General features: G+C 41.8%; 2 protein-coding genes across 3 annotated transcripts; both read left to right on the top strand.

The window, feature by feature from the left end:
- The first annotated feature begins 1,267 nt into the window (after positions 1-1,267).
- LOC123979342 (actin, alpha cardiac muscle) lies at positions 1,268-4,607 on the top strand. Its single transcript, XM_046063243.1, has 9 exons — positions 1,268-1,280; positions 2,364-2,514; positions 2,624-2,752; positions 2,945-3,055; positions 3,148-3,232; positions 3,550-3,711; positions 3,804-3,995; positions 4,090-4,271; positions 4,362-4,607. Exons 2-9 carry the CDS (start codon positions 2,386-2,388, stop codon positions 4,503-4,505), a joined length of 1,134 nt encoding a protein of 377 aa, XP_045919199.1. The 5' UTR covers positions 1,268-1,280; positions 2,364-2,385; the 3' UTR covers positions 4,506-4,607.
- A 1,456-nt stretch (positions 4,608-6,063) lies between these two features.
- On the top strand, positions 6,064-14,358 carry arhgap11a (Rho GTPase activating protein 11A). 2 transcript variants are annotated; one of them, XM_046063145.1, is made up of 12 exons: positions 6,064-6,764; positions 7,717-7,784; positions 7,881-7,977; positions 8,101-8,357; positions 8,455-8,618; positions 8,703-8,843; positions 9,006-9,080; positions 10,271-10,444; positions 10,563-10,692; positions 11,251-11,359; positions 12,038-12,152; positions 12,243-14,358. In XM_046063145.1, exons 1-12 carry the CDS (start codon positions 6,630-6,632, stop codon positions 13,718-13,720), a joined length of 2,943 nt encoding a protein of 980 aa, XP_045919101.1. In that variant the 5' UTR covers positions 6,064-6,629; the 3' UTR covers positions 13,721-14,358. The 2 variants fall into 2 exon arrangements, with proteins under 2 accessions (XP_045919101.1, XP_045919102.1); XM_046063146.1 differs by lacking the exon at positions 9,006-9,080.
- Positions 14,359-15,837: the final 1,479 nt, after the last annotated feature.

Here is a 15,837-nt window from a genome sequence, read left to right as displayed (position 1 = left end):
CCAGCTCCAATCTATGGAGATAGAGACGACACAGCTATAAATAGGAGGCTCCAGGATCTGGTGGGGCAGCCTGGAGCAGAAGAATGTGCTCACATATTTCCAACTGTGAGATGAACTCATATTATATACTGCGCTTTTACATCTGAGTCATTCTTCCTCACCAAGACCATACATTTCTTTTACCATTACAGTATTCCCTGAGATCTGACCTTAAGTAATATTTCCTTTGGGAAAGATTCTGTATCCACAAATATTCTGTCAAAAGTTTGTATCATTCCTGCATAGATGAGAGTATTACCCCATAAGGTACAATGTACATGGAGGAAATATATGGGAAAGTGGGTGGTACAAATATGGAGCTCCTCTTTGCAAATTCACGGCTTGGAAACCTCAGTGGCTGCACATTAATGACTCTGCTGCTCACCATAACCCTACAAGGAGACTGATGGACCAATCAGCTCGGAGCACTGACATCAGCAGGCCACTCAGACAGTCAGATGAGACACAGAGCCCGGCTGGCGTTACCATCAGCTGTTCCACTCGTTGAGAAGGCTCAGCGCACATACCAGCAGCATGGTTCACAGACGTACACAATGTTTTAATCTCCTTAACAAGACACCAGTGACGCTGGCCTGACTAGGTCATCATTGTGGGCCTTCTAGGTGTTGCAGAAAAAATCTCTTAAGAAATATGACATTCAGTGTTGCTGTCTGGTGCAGAGAGGCACATTGTGCATCAGACTAAGAGAAAATACAGAGTTTGAAATTAAAAATTCAGACATTTGATATAAAATTTCAGGGCTATAAAGAAATTGCACTGCAACACACTTCCATATTTCATTTAAAGTTCATGAAATAAAATTTCATCTTAGAAATGCAGATTTTTCTTTATTTTTCTTTAGAAAGAAAACTGTGTGAATTTTAATTTAATTCTCTTGAATTAAATAATACATAAACAGAATGCAGACAGATGCCTGTATGATAAGATCCCTCACACTTACCTTTTTGTTGAGACCTAACTGTCATATTCCATTAACTGTCACATTAACTTATTCTCTACCAACATTTCATAAAAACTGTGTCAGCCATGTGACTTACATCCATGTATGTAAAACACAGTTTCCTGTGCCTTGTTGATTTTTGCTGGCAGCTCTTATTTGGACTTGTGTGAACCCTCAGCCCCGCCCCTGGTCCCTGGACCTAGTCTGGGTCTTATTTAAGGGCCTCCTCTCACCCTCAGCCTTTGTCCCAGTGGAAGCATCCGCCTACCAGTGCACCTTGGTGAGTACATTTTGCTGCATGTTTCTCTGAATCACGGTGGATAACTGTGTGATTTATGTGATTGGTTTTATGAAGTCCACAAGTTGTGCTTTGAGCTGATGACATGTAAGATAGATGAATGAATGGATGATGCAACTGATGGCTTTCACAAGTTGCAATTGCTAACTTGTTGAGTACACTTAAAAATTGAGTTACTGGTTATGCTAGATTGATTGCCATGGGATGTTAGATTGACATTATTAGAAGATGTGATTTTACTGTGATAAGGGCACTCCATGGTATGGAAGGTTTCTGTGTAAATCAATAGACAAAACTATGCATACAGTAACACGTTTTATGGGAGTATTACCTGGATCAGCACTCAAAAGCTGGGCAGAAGTGGCCAAATTCAGCGATGCACTGGTGAATGAAGTTGAGAGGCAACTGGGGCGTGGAGCCATGTAGTAAAACAAAAGTGTGATGGAGTGGCGACAGATGGGTGCTGGCTTGGCAATCAGACAAGCTCTCGCAGACCTGAAATAGCGGGAGATCCATGTGTCACTTGTTTCACCCTGTTAAGCACAGCGGAGGTGCTGAGCTTGAAATAGATCACAGGTCTCTCTGTTATGCCCCTTTTTGGTGTTACCTCAGCAGCTCTGAGAAGTCCCAGGAACAATCATTGTCGTGGAGATATGGTATCAGTGGTTGTACAACAAGGTTAGAACCAAAATAGCATCCAAAGACAAGTCTAATTAGCTCTCTATACATAGCAAGCATTGAGGTGGGTTGTATTAGTGTTTGAAAATGATAATACCTTTAGAGCAGTTATGAGATAGTGTTGGCACATTTACAAATGCTCTGGATCACAGCTAATACATATATTAATCACATGAATGATTTATTGATTATGCCAGTTCTCCAGTTATAGCAGGTCTAGTCACTCTACCACATCATCAGCCACTTCAGTGATAAAGTGTCTGTCATTGTTCATTTATAACAGGCCCTCATGGTATGCATTCTATGATGGGCTGTTTAGACAGCTGCTCCCAACACCCAGCCTGAACCTTCTCTCCTATTGTTTCTATCCCACCCTTCAAATTTTAGACCACCCCAGTAAAGCCTAATCATGTGTGACGACGATGAGACTACCGCTCTTGTGTGCGACAACGGCTCTGGCTTGGTCAAGGCTGGATTTGCCGGAGATGACGCTCCCCGTGCTGTCTTCCCTTCCATTGTTGGAAGGCCCCGCCACCAGGTAGGCTTAAATCTATCCCCTTTTACTACCACCAAATCTTATCCTGTGTTATGAGTGATAAAAAGCAAGAGCAGCTTCTCCCTATGTCCTCTTTTTCTTCTTCCCTCAGGGTGTGATGGTGGGTATGGGTCAGAAGGACAGCTACGTAGGTGATGAGGCCCAGAGCAAGAGGGGTATCCTGACCCTGAAGTATCCCATCGAGCATGGCATCATCACCAACTGGGATGATATGGAGAAGGTGTGTGTTGACAGAGAGACTCATTTACAGCATTCATGACAGCTGACATTTCCGCATCCATCACAATTCACTGCATCATCGTAAAGGCTGCTTATATTTAGATTTGGCATTTTCTTTGGACGACCTGGTTGTTGTTTACTCAGTCAAGAGTTGTTTCAGTCTGGACATCAGCGGTTCTTTTTCCTCTGTCAGATCTGGCACCACACCTTTTACAATGAGCTGCGTGTGGCCCCTGAGGAGCACCCCACCCTGCTCACTGAAGCCCCCCTGAACCCCAAAGCCAACAGGGAGAAGATGACCCAGGTACTTTACAGTCACTACTCTCTGCTCTGTTTGCACATATTTGTTTTTGAATTAAGACAAACCTTTCACATTGTCCTTGCTTATTCTTGCAGATCATGTTTGAGACCTTCAATGTTCCTGCTATGTACGTGGCCATCCAGGCCGTCCTGTCCCTGTACGCCTCTGGTCGTACCACCGGTCAGTTCACTGCAGCTTTTTCACATGTACCCAGTTTAGCATGTGGTCAGTTATGCAATGACCTAAAATAAGAAGAAATTGTATTGCAAGGGAGAAGCTGTTGAACATTTACACTCTGAGGGTGTCTGTCATCTGGATAGATTCCTGTCTCATTGTTAAGGGGAGGTGTTAATCCCTCTCCAGCAGTGTGGGTGCCAAGTGATGTCAGCAGCATTATATAGTTATTGATGTGATACTTGAAGAGGGCAGACTTGTATTCAGCTGCCAATCCTCACATGCATAGATGTCTAACTATGGTCCTTTTCTGCTTACTAAAGGTATCGTGCTGGACTCTGGTGATGGTGTGACCCACAACGTCCCCATCTATGAGGGTTATGCTCTGCCACACGCCATCATGCGTCTGGATTTGGCCGGCCGTGACCTGACTGACTACCTGATGAAGATCCTGACTGAGCGTGGCTATTCCTTTGTCACAACTGGTAGGTCCATGCCATCGTTATACATTAGTTCAGTGTGTTTACGAGAGGTGTGAAAGTGTTGTATCTCAATACGTGAACTTCCTGCTCCTTAGCTGAACGTGAGATTGTGCGTGACATCAAGGAGAAGCTGTGCTACGTGGCTCTTGACTTTGAGAATGAGATGGCCACCGCTGCCTCCTCTTCCTCCCTGGAAAAGAGCTATGAGCTTCCCGACGGTCAGGTCATTACCATTGGTAACGAGCGTTTCCGTTGCCCAGAGACCCTCTTCCAGCCTTCTTTCATTGGTGAGTAATTGGTTGCATTTGTTTTGTGATAGATCTAAGAAATGCAGCATTTTGTCTCAGACAAAACTCATCCTATTTGCTTGTCCTCTACCAGGCATGGAGTCTGCTGGTATCCATGAGACTGCCTACAACAGCATCATGAAATGTGACATTGACATCCGTAAGGACCTGTACGCCAACAATGTGCTGTCTGGTGGTACCACCATGTACCCTGGTATTGCTGACCGTATGCAGAAGGAGATTACAGCTCTGGCCCCAAGCACCATGAAGATTAAGGTGAGAGAACTGCAACGGTTTTAAGTCGAGTTCATCAACAAAGTCAATTAACACTTAATAAAACTAACATGGTGTTAATTTGTTGCCTAGATCATTGCTCCACCTGAGAGGAAGTACTCCGTCTGGATCGGTGGCTCAATCCTGGCTTCCCTGTCCACCTTCCAGCAGATGTGGATCAGCAAGCAAGAGTATGATGAGGCCGGCCCTTCAATTGTCCACAGGAAATGCTTCTAAACACACAACCAACCTCCTTTCATCCATGCATTCGTACGTTGTTGTCTCCTGTATATATATGTGTATGTTCTATTGTAATAAAGATAAGCCCTTGTGAGAGTATCACTTGCTGTTTTTGCGACTGACATCATAAGCAGGTGAAGGTGGTGTTTTAGAGCAAATATGCTGAACTGCTTCAAGTGCTATATTGAGAAGCAATAAGAAATGGAAAAAGAGTTTTTATGTTTGTTATTTGAGCCAAGGTGCAGTCTGAACAGATAAGTTTTCAGCTGCAGTCCTGATGTCAATGGGGAGCTCAATCCACCACTGTGGAGCCAGAACAGAGAAACATAAACATGCCGATAAACATTGACCAAGAAACTACCTCAGCATTATTACTTAATTCTAATAGAAAGCTCCTGTGCAGGGAAATAGATGTTGAGACCTAATGACACTAAATATTGCCGATTGTTAAAACATATCCTGAAAGTAAGAAGTTCATTTCCGCTGCTGAAGTTTTCTCTACCTGGATCCTTGTCCATTACAATTTGCCATGCTATGTCATGCTTACAGTAAGGCAAATACACAAATATTGAGTGACATTGTCATTGTGTATATATTGTGACATTTGTACATACACCAGAGATTCTGTGTGTCAGGTCAATCTGTCTTTGCCTCACACACCTTTAAGCTAACACCTGTATGATCAAGACTTTGCAGAAAGATTGAGGGTGATGCTTCCACCTAGTGGTTGAAGTCAGAAGTGAACATTCACTTTCCCTTGAGAACCTGACGAAACACCAACATTGTTTAACTTTCCTTCTTCTCTAGGGTTAGATTTCTTTGTTTTAAAGACAACTGTGATACAGTTATACAGATACAGATATAAAGATTACATTTATACAGGCATTAAAAATATGTAGTGATATGTAGCGATGATTTTTTATACAGTCTATGGCTTGAATCTTTCCACATCTTTACACTAAGCTTTCTTAAAGCCAGGATGGCCATCAGTCTGCTAGGGTCAACGTATTGTGCAATACACAGCCTTGTTATCATTTAGTGCTTCACAGCACTTCTGCAATCCATTACATCATTTCTTGGTCTCAGCATCTATGAGGATTGGCCCTAGTCTGGTCATCTTCAACTCATTTCAACCTGGAACGTTTTGGTTTAAACACGCTGGACATTGTTTTCAAAGGCGCTATCAAATGGTGTACACACAGAGACTATACATCAAGCGCCATAAGTGCATAAAAACAGGCTGACTGGAGATTCACCATCTAACATTTGAGAACCTCATCAAATATAGGGTTTGTGTGTTAAGATCATGGTTGAGAAGTGTAGTATGATGGCAAAACGTGCAGTCCAGTTGCTGTGCATTTCCCGTGTCAAAGGGGCGACTATTTTGATTTACAGAGTCAACCGGTTGGCAAGAAGCGTCCACTTGAATTTTCATCTGGCACGACAGAAACCGCCCCGCTCAGTGGGGCTGCCCTGAATAATAAAACACGCGCCTCAGAGAATGTTATTCGAACCGTTTCCAGCCAATCACAGCGTAGAGCGTAGGGAGCGCCGCTGTTTGAATGCTCTGCGGAAACAGACAGCCTGGCAACAGCAACCGATTTGACGAGCCAACCGTAGCTCAATGCAGTTAGCTAGCTGAAATCTGTGTATTTCACACAGTTCACCATTTGAGAAGGGGTAAAGAGTACGTTGAAGTCGTGAGACACCGAGAAGCTATGTTGTTTGTTTGCGTAAGAAGCTTGTTAATGAGCTAATGTGGTTTGCTAACCTAGCCGAATCATGTTAGCTAGCTAACTGCATAGCAACCGGAACTAAGGCATGAAGCTAGCCATTGAATAAGCGCTCGGTACAGTAAAGTTAGTCAGGTTGTTAACATCTCCTTGGGGCTGAGCAGCTCTGTAGCTCTTGCTGTTGGCTGCTGTGGAGATCTTGTGAGCAGTTTCGATTCACGTGAGGATGAGTTAACGTTAACGTTAGCTTCAGAAGGGTGGAGAAAGTTAGAAAGGCTCGGGGTCAGGACCGGACCGATACAACGAATGTCAAGTTTACTTTGGTCCTGACAAAAGAGTGAACGAATTGTTGCAAAGTGCATCTGAAGGTACAAGTTAGGGGTGTAAAATGAAAGTTATGGAGAAAAACGTGATGCGCCTTGTTGCTGTGCAACACTTGCGCTCAGCTTATGGGATAAAGACAAAGAACTGGAACAAAAGCAAAGCAGCCAGCTGTAACGTTAAGGCAACAGCCAGCGGCTCGGTAAGTTTAAAGACAACCAATTGCGAATGTAACGTTACATCAGTGCATGATTTACTTGGGTTTCATTTGCAGTGACTTGACTATCTCTAGCGTTACTACGAATCAACAAGTGGCCAGTTTCAACCTTGGACATACTTTTGTTTAGGCTGTTGAATCAAATTAGCATATTAATGAAAGCATGCCCCCACTGATGAGACCCATTTGTTCACTGGCCGTTGTCACCCTTGTCTGTCACTGCAGATACTTTGTTTGGATGTTCTTGCGATTATTCACACCATAAATTTCTTCACCAGCAATAGAAAGCCAAGTCTAACAAGACACTAAAGGGGCAGTGTTTTCTCATAAATGTTTATGGTTTATTGTTGATGGTTTTTTTGGGGACATTTTGGCAATAGACCCTCTGTAGCAGTTAATTTCAAAACTAACCCAGAAAAACAGTTTCATCTCAATCGCTTTATGTAAGTGGCTCACAGGGAGTCACATGGTTTGTTGCGAGAGACTTTGTGACTTTTCAAATGAAAGCTGAACTTCTGCATTTGCAGGAAATGCTTTAAAATGTGGTAGGAAGAAAAATGCCACAAACCTTAGATTATGTGAAGAAGTTAAGAGCTGAAATTAAGTAATTCTTCTGTATGGAAAAACACTGGACAGATTCACACTGTTGAGGTCTAAAAAAACAACAAAGTGAGCTTTCATCTTTGATCTCTTAAACTTAGGAGTGTTTGGCAGACAGCCATCAAACTGACTGATCAAAAGTCGTACAAATGTGCGTCAGGGAAATTCCTCTGGTCATAGAAAACAAATTTTAATGGTATAAAAAAACACAATGCGTCCAAAATTTTGACATAGATCAATACATGAGGGGTCCAATGCTGATAAAGTTTGAGCTTTCCGGTTTAAAATCTAACATTGTGGAGTTGATGTCATATTTTTTTATCATTTATTCCCCAAGACAAAGGTTTTCGGGGTATCTCTGGAGAACTTACCGTACTACAATATGGAATGTGGGAGAGTGCCAAGGCAAGTGGACACGCTAATTTAATTTTGCTTGAGCGTACAGTTGGCATGTTATTTCTTGTCCCATCTTGTACTAATGACATTTCACTGCACTCTCAGCTTTCTGGTTGACGCATGTCAGAAACTCATGGCACATGTCGACACAGAGGGCCTGTTCAGAAAATCAGGCTCTGTCGTTCGCCTGAAAGCACTGCGGGTGAGTGATAGGTGAAGTTCACCTTGCCACACTTTACTGAGGGACCTTGACCCAGATGAAGGTCTTAACCAACAGGGCTGTCTCTTTGTTTTTGTTTTTTTCTCTCCACTCCTTTCTTTCCAGGCAAAATTAGATGTGGGCGAGGAGTGCCTGTTTACTGCACTTCCCTGTGATGTGGCCGGTCTGGTGAAGCAGTTCTTCAGGGAGCTGCCAGAGCCCGTGCTACCCACAGAGCTGCAGGAGGCCTTCCTCAAGGCCCAGCAGCTCCCCACCATGGAAGACAGGACCTCGGCCACCATGCTCCTGTCATGTGTACTACCTGACAGAAACCAAACTGTCCTGCGTCACTTTTTTGACTTCCTCCACAATGTGTCTAAGAGGTGCCAGAATTATATTTACTTGGATTACTTTGTTACATAAAACATAATTTTACCTTTGTCTTCATATACATTACCACTGTTGTTCTTTGCTTCGCAGGAGTGCAGAGAATAAGATGGATAGCAGTAACTTGTCTGTAATCTTGGCTCCCAATCTCCTTCACTTTGGAGACGGTACAGAGAAGATGAACGCCAACACGGAGAAACGGCTCAAGCTACAGGCAGCCATAATACACTGCTTCATAGAGAATGCCCACAACTTTGGTACGTCATGATGCAGGTCAGTTTGGGTCAGTACACACTGTAGCTTTTTAGCACTAAAAGTTTGGCCATGTCTGTGTGTTACAGGTGTGTTACCTCAGTTTCTTTTAGAGAAAGTTCCAGCCATGATTGGCTGTGAGGCGGGCGGTCTGTCGCCTTCTCACCATGAACTTGAGGAGCTGGACTTAAACTCAGGGATGAAGAAGAGACACAGACGAAGCTTTGGAGGTAAGGCTATATCATCAGACATTTATTTATTTGGTCAAAGCTGCGATATGCAAAGGTTTAAATCAAATCTCGAATTAGCCAGATAAGCTCCAATCATGGTATTTTGAAGCAACTTTAATCATTAGAGATTGTTTATATGATTCGGTTTGTCTCATATTTCAGATATGGTCAATGGTGCTCTGAGTAAGATAAAAACTAATAGAACACCAACAAATGCCACCCAGTCAGACAGTCTTGGTAGGTACTATGGTCAGATGAAATAATGCTGCCTGTCGTGTAGCATGATGATACTGTAGCAAACCATCTGCTAGGGATGCACTGAAATGAAAATACTTGACCGAAACCGAATATAATGAAAAAATTTACCGAACAAGTACATTCACATTTTTCCATTTATTTATTTAACCATTTGCATAAATTAAATAGTCAAAATGTGCTTTTTACTCAGTGTTTCCAACGGGATTTGGAGGGACTATGGTGGGTAGGTCTGAGGCCCAAGAGGGTCCGATAAAGTAAATTACATTGTCCATTTACTTTTAATGTACACATGTAATATATTTTATACTTTCTGTGAATATAATCCAATTAATCTGATTTCGATACTGTAGACACCTTATTTTGAAAACGGGACTTTGTCACGTGTATTCTGCTAAATTCATCAAGTCCGACCCAATTTGATAAATAATGTTGTATGTGGTTCTCCTATCGCGTAACATGAAGACTTCAAAGCCTCTCTTCAGGTAGGACTCTCATACTGCAACACTTGTCTTTGTAAAAAGAGAAAATAATAGGATAAAGACGCTAACTTGCCTGTCCGTTTCAGTGTATTTACCATAAAGGCTTGAATACATGTGCACTCCAAATTTAGGTGGCTAGCTTAATCCCCTTCTCAGAAACGAGTGACAAACACTCAAAGCGGGTCAGATTTGTGTGTTTTTGTTTTTCTTTCTTCTCCTCTCAGCCACTTTAAAATGCTTCCACACTGCCGACATGTCAACGTAATTGTTCGGTAAAACTTTTGACTTAACTTGACCGAAAGTGCTTTTATTGCTATTTTCGGCCGATTAATTTCGGTGGCCGAACATTCAGTGCATCCCTACCATCTGCTGTGCACATGAAATGACAAGCTTTCTCTCTTCTGGTTCAAATGAATTGAATCATTTCCCTTGATAATGAATATGAAGTTATTGGAGTGATGTGAAATGATGCCTTGCTTCAAATGTCTATTGGCTTTTGTTTTCTTTGCCTCACTGCCTGTCATTTGCACGTATCATCTTCCACACATTTTATTCCTGCTAAGACCTGCTAATTCCGCTCAATGACTTGGCTCAGAATCATCTTTACAATGTTTTCAAATTTAAAACAGCAAATCCTAAATTTATTATAACATTAATTTTTCAAGTTATTAATTTTGTGATTTTTGCCAGTTTTTTCTTCTGCAACTCCTGTGATTGCAACACCATCTTCAAAGCGAAAACTTCCTTTGGAGTCTGGTCACTCCTTTGGATTCTCAAACAAAAAACGTAGATCTATCAAAAAGAACCTTGGGATAGAATTACTTCCCAGTACTCTGTTCAGCGGGACGTCCACGCCTGGATCAGGTATTGATGATTGTTTGATCAAATGGGAATCAACTATTTAACTACATCTAAAGCTTGTGGTTAAGTTTACACGCCCTCCTACCCCCCTTTTTTATTTTTTATTTATAACCCCCCCCAGCTAACAGTGCCTCTGGAGTTTTGGACTCTTCCCAAAATACCCAGTCATCAGCAGGGAGGTCTAGAAGGCACTCAACTACCTCTATGAGGAGGAAGAGCCGACGACTTAGCAGCAGGCATGCTGTCAACAGGTACACACTTTCTCACTCACTGTCCTCCAGTTACCTTTCAAAATTCACAATTATGTTTTGTGTCTCATAGACAACATGATAAAAGTGTGGCCATGTACTAGGGCTGAACTATTTTGGAAAAAAAACACCGAATTGCAATTATTTTGACTGATATTGTGAAAAGATTTGGAAAAACTAGGGTGAATGATAATTTCCCCATCATTATTCAAATTTTTATTGAAAAAACAAATGTTTTCTTAAGTCTCTTGAATATGATGTTTAGGTGAAGACATCTCTGCAGCACAACTATATTTAATTTAAAATGTTATTTTGACACACATCACCATTAAAAAATATTGCACCTTCTGTGATTTACAAATTACAGTAAGGTGCAGTAACAAACATTCACAATACAGTCCCTGATTTTTAAAAGATGCCATGAAATGTATTGTGCACAGCCATGTATTTTCCACAATGCTATACTACACAGAGAGATAACAGTTTGTGAAATATCAGAGTTGCATGGTATTCTAGGTTATCTTACGGTGGTAATTGTTTGAATGTATATCATTTTTTCAGAGTTGAATCTGGGAGGGCCGGCTGCTTTTCTCCTAAAGCCAGCAAGAAAGAAGCACCACACAAATATCTGCGATTGCGTTTTAGCATGGGGAAGAGCAGCAAAGATGCTGTAAGTGTGGTTGCCTGAAATAGCTCACATTCCACTCATCCGGTTCACAGATAGAGAACAGTGTGGTGTAAATCACATATGCTGCAGTTTGCACTGTATTAAAATCAAGTAACACATTTGCACACGGATAAATTGTTGCACAGCAGCACTTCTTTATTGTGTAATGCACACATAGTTTACTTTCAGTAACTTAATACATTTAAACTAATACGTGCACGGGTTTAAAAATAATGTGTATTGGTTTTTTTCAGTAACTTTTCTACAATGTGTAATAGTAAATTGTGTTCCTACTTGTATGGTACAAAGCCACAGGATATTTCTAGTGCTCGGTTTTCAGTGATTTGCTGTGTTAAGCACTCAGGTGAATGTTGTTATATACTATATAGATATAAAATATATTGTAACCTGTTGTGGGGTAAATAAGGTGAGCTGTTAAAACTTAATAATTCTCTATAGTTATAATGTATATTCTTGACTTAATAAAAAGTTGTTGGCCAACAAATCCAGTCTTGTTTCTTCTGAGTGATTTTTGTCATCCTCTGAAGAACTAACCACAACGATCATGGAATTAACATTAATTATAGATTTTTGGTGACATCTGTGGGGGTCCCTTTTTAACAACATAATCCTCCTTCAACTTTCTTTCATTTCATTTTTCATTCCATGCTGGTGATAAAGGGGTCTGAGTCCATTGGCTGGCGACTTGCCACTCAGGAGAGCACCACCAGGTTTTGTTTTACCGAAGAGACAGAGTTCACTCCATCTGCTGTGCCTAGAAAGGCTGAATCCAAAAGTGAGTACCAAAAGAACAAATCTAATAAACTACTTCGGGATGTAGTCCTTTGAGTTGTAATGGCTACTAATATCCCACTTTGTTTTATAGGCTCCAAGTACATCAGTAAGTCTGAGGACAACTTGCTGACCCCGCAATATGACTCAAGTGTCCACCAGATCTCATGGAGCGGGGAGACTCCTGTAGGAGCCCAGGCTTTCAGCAGAGGATCTTTCACAGACACCCCCATGAACATGTGCCTAAAGACCAACTACATGTCTGAGCCAGCCATTGTCATATCAAAACCCCCAGCAGTGGCCAGCCTTCCCAAGAAGCTGTGTTGTGCTTCCAGTGCTGAGAGCCTGGAGAGTGAGTGCTCCATCATTAAAGCCCCGAACCGAGCCGGTCCCACCCTGCTGAAAATAAAGACTGCATTCGCTGAGTCGGACAGTGACCTCCAAGCTGTCATACAGGACCCCTGCAACTCTACAGGAACATGCGCAACAAACCCGTCAGACAACATCCTAGTCCTGCCACCACAGACTCCTACAGGCAGAGTTCTGTCTGTGGACACAGAGGCCTCCAGCTTTCCAGCTCCAGAGAGCCTTCTGGCTAATGATCACAACATTACCTTTGGCCACAGTGAAATTGACACTTTATCACCGTTGCATATTGACAGTGTAGTTTCCGAGTCTGATGTATACTGTAGTCCAGCATTAAAGGTGGACAAAGACTCCTTCTGTGATGCTCCCATCAGTAGCCATAACAGCTTCGTGGTGGTAGAGAGTGAAAGAGAGGAAGAGCAGGTGAACTGCAGCAGGCTGATCGATGCTCTGGACATCCACAGTCCGGCTCCCTTTAAACTGGGTGTCTCCTCTGGGCTGCAGTCCACTCCCTACAAGCTGGACTTTGAACTCAGAGGTGAGCTTGGTACACCTCCAGGTACTATAGTCAGTGCGGTACATGAAAAAAACAGATGTTCCGAAGTCGAGAACCAACAACCCCTCTCGCCACGCAGTCTGGAGACTGAGAAGCGCCGGGTGGCAGACCACATTCATCACTTCAACAAGCTCACACTGCGGTCTCCCAGAGGCTCCATGGCCAAACAAACCAGATCGCCACTCAAGTTCCAGCGTACCCCTGTGCGTCAAACTATCCGCAGGATGAACACTCTGCTGGGGGAGAGCAGGAGACCCACCAGACATGCAGAACTCAGCCAGGGTGGTCCAGTGGGGAAGGCCGTAAGCCTGGAAAGTGGCCTGTCCCCTCACTCACAGCTTCAGCCTTACCAGGGGGAGGCACAAATGGGACTGTCCAACAGCATTTGTCCCATAAAGAAAGCAGCTCCAGTCCCGCCCAAAAAGCCAAGCACCTTGGCCCGTAAACCCAAGGCCTGTGCTCTGGACGACATGACCAACAAGGTCCAACCAAAGACAAAAGTGGACTGTTCTGTGCCTGATCCATCAGGAGCTCAGAAGCCTCTTGTGCAGCAGGTAGTAGGGAAGGACATGAACCATTACAGAGGTTCACCCAGAAACCCTCTCAACCAAGGACGACTGATGTCCGCCACCAGGCCTGTAGACTTATAGTTAGAAATCTTTTTGCCTTTTATGTTCCCTCCGTCCTATGCAGGTCTCTGTCTGGTAGGGCTATGTGACGTCAAACATACCATCTTATGTTACGCGTATATTCAGGGGTTTTAATTTATTTTTAGCTACTGTAGGTGCTGTTTGTGTTGTGTTAGGGCCTTAATGGGAGGTGTTCATATGCTTTAAGTTTGTTTTACTCTAGTAAAACAACTTTAGAAGTATCGACACAACAGCCTACATGATCGCATGTTGCGTAGTTTTTAGACATTAGAGTGTAAACCAAATTATGTGAATTGTGATTGATGGTATGACTGGAAATGTTTAGATCAAGTCTTATGCTTTTATTTATGCATATTATATCTAATCTGTAGTTAGATGGGGTTTTTTTGTAATATAAAAAACAGTTTACTGAAGTTTCAGCTGTTTCTTTATTAGAGAATATTTTCTTACTGTCTTGTCATGAACAGAAAAAAAGAGAAAATGCACCTTTTTGTTGTATCCTATGAAAGAAGAAAAAAAGCCAAGCAGTATTGATCTCTTCATTTGTCTATTGCAGTCCATTAATTTCAAAACCAACAGCCAGTAAAATGCTTTGCCATGTGAACTGCCTCAGACGAATAAAATCAGCATACATCTTTCTCCTTGGTTGAATTCTTCCTCGTTTTGGATAAATAGTTAGGCATTTTGTTGGAGCCACAAGGGGGAGTCATACAACCTCTGTGAAACATGCTCCTGGTCATGTTGTAATAGGGCTCAGGAATGTATTCTGTCAGAAACCTTGTTTCGGCTGGTCCGTTGCAACCACATTCCTGATCAAATGTTTTACTTCACTGCTTGTTTGCAGCATTTCTTTGGACAAATTTGGTTCTGTAACATTTGAAAAGATGTAATCAGCCTCTCTGGAGATTCCTTCATAAAATAAACATTTATCTGTCTGCTTGGTGCAAAATCGGGTGTCTGCACAGCAGTGGAAAATACAATTCCCAACAAGCTGAAATGGACCGGGCTCAAACCTATGCTGACATGTTTTCTTATAAAGAATGAGAAGAGGAGCCTGTGAAAAGGTGAAGGTCGAAATCATTCCCTGAGATTCATTCTCAACACATTGTGAGGCCCGCGTGCTTTTCATGTGTAGTCGGATAGATTGTCCAAAGGGTTCCGCTACTACAGCAGCTTCTTATTATCACTGTAGCTCAGTGTCTATATTGGTGTGTGTTATCATACATAACATGTTGCAGAGGCCATGTGTTCAGCAGATGAGTTCGCGGCTAAAGAAGACAGTGCGATGTTAGTCCACAAGATTTTCACCTTTCTGAAACAACATGAAATAGGCTTACATGATGTAACAGACTATTCGACAATGAGTTACGGTATGTTAAAGGTACGTTGAATATTTTGCCTAAATATAACCAACAACAGTGTAGGTGCTGGACTTTCAATTTCCAGAATATCAGGGCTGAAAAGGTGACTTTCCTCAACAAAGGTCGGTTGTCTTACTATAGGTATTTAGACACCACTTTCTTAAAAGCCACCCCTCACAGGAGATTTTAAAGGTGCAACTAAAGCCTTTTTATATAGGCTAATTAATAACTAAATTACTAATGTTTTATACGGCAGTCATAATCCATTAATTTTGTGTTTCCAGGTTGTGAAAAATCTCTTTACTTCACACTTGGTTATATTTTTTAAAAAGTAATTTAGATAATCAAGTAGACGCTCTAACAGACCATTAAAGTTTTGGAAAAACCTGAAGAGAATCTGGACCAAAATCTTTCAACTACTTATTTGCATTTATAACTTATAGATTATTAGAAAGCTTTATTAATAGATGATCAACATCTGGATTTTAGCCAATAAAGGATATGACATCAGGGATATTTCACAACCTCTAGAAAATTGCTCTTAATAATCATTAATAAAGCATTAGTAAATTATTTAATAACGAACAAAACTAGTTACATTTATAAAAGGTGCCTTATTAGAAACTAGTAACGATATTTTTCTTTAATTTATTTTACCATAGGGCGCAATAAATTACATTCGCGCTGATTTAAGGACCATGAAATTCCCGATAACTCATTTATAGTGGCCTAATTTGGGCATGCGAGTATAAACGT

The sequence above is a fragment of the Micropterus dolomieu genome, linkage group LG11 (assembly GCF_021292245.1).
Source record: "Micropterus dolomieu isolate WLL.071019.BEF.003 ecotype Adirondacks linkage group LG11, ASM2129224v1, whole genome shotgun sequence".
NCBI classification, from domain to species: Eukaryota; Metazoa; Chordata; class Actinopteri; order Centrarchiformes; family Centrarchidae; genus Micropterus; species Micropterus dolomieu.
The sequence above is the reverse complement of the archived record's forward strand: the minus strand, read 5'-3'. Positions and strand labels throughout refer to the sequence as shown.

What these genes read in the sequence shown, in the direction of transcription:
- LOC123979342 (XM_046063243.1), top strand. Translation starts at nt 2,386, where the DNA reads ATGTGTGACGACGATGAGACTACCGCTCTTGTGTGCGACAACGGCTCT. An exon ending in ACTGGGATGATATGGAGAAG is followed by an intron (nt 2,753 to 2,944) that starts GTGTGTGTTGAC and finishes TTCCTCTGTCAG; the next exon opens with ATCTGGCACCACACCTTTTA. An exon ending in CTATTCCTTTGTCACAACTG is followed by an intron (nt 3,712 to 3,803) that starts GTAGGTCCATGC and finishes CCTGCTCCTTAG; the next exon opens with CTGAACGTGAGATTGTGCGT.
- arhgap11a (XM_046063145.1), top strand. Translation starts at nt 6,630, where the DNA reads ATGAAAGTTATGGAGAAAAACGTGATGCGCCTTGTTGCTGTGCAACAC. An exon ending in GAATGTGGGAGAGTGCCAAG is followed by an intron (nt 7,785 to 7,880) that starts GCAAGTGGACAC and finishes CTGCACTCTCAG; the next exon opens with CTTTCTGGTTGACGCATGTC. An exon ending in CACCCAGTCAGACAGTCTTG is followed by an intron (nt 9,081 to 10,270) that starts GTAGGTACTATG and finishes GATTTTTGCCAG; the next exon opens with TTTTTTCTTCTGCAACTCCT.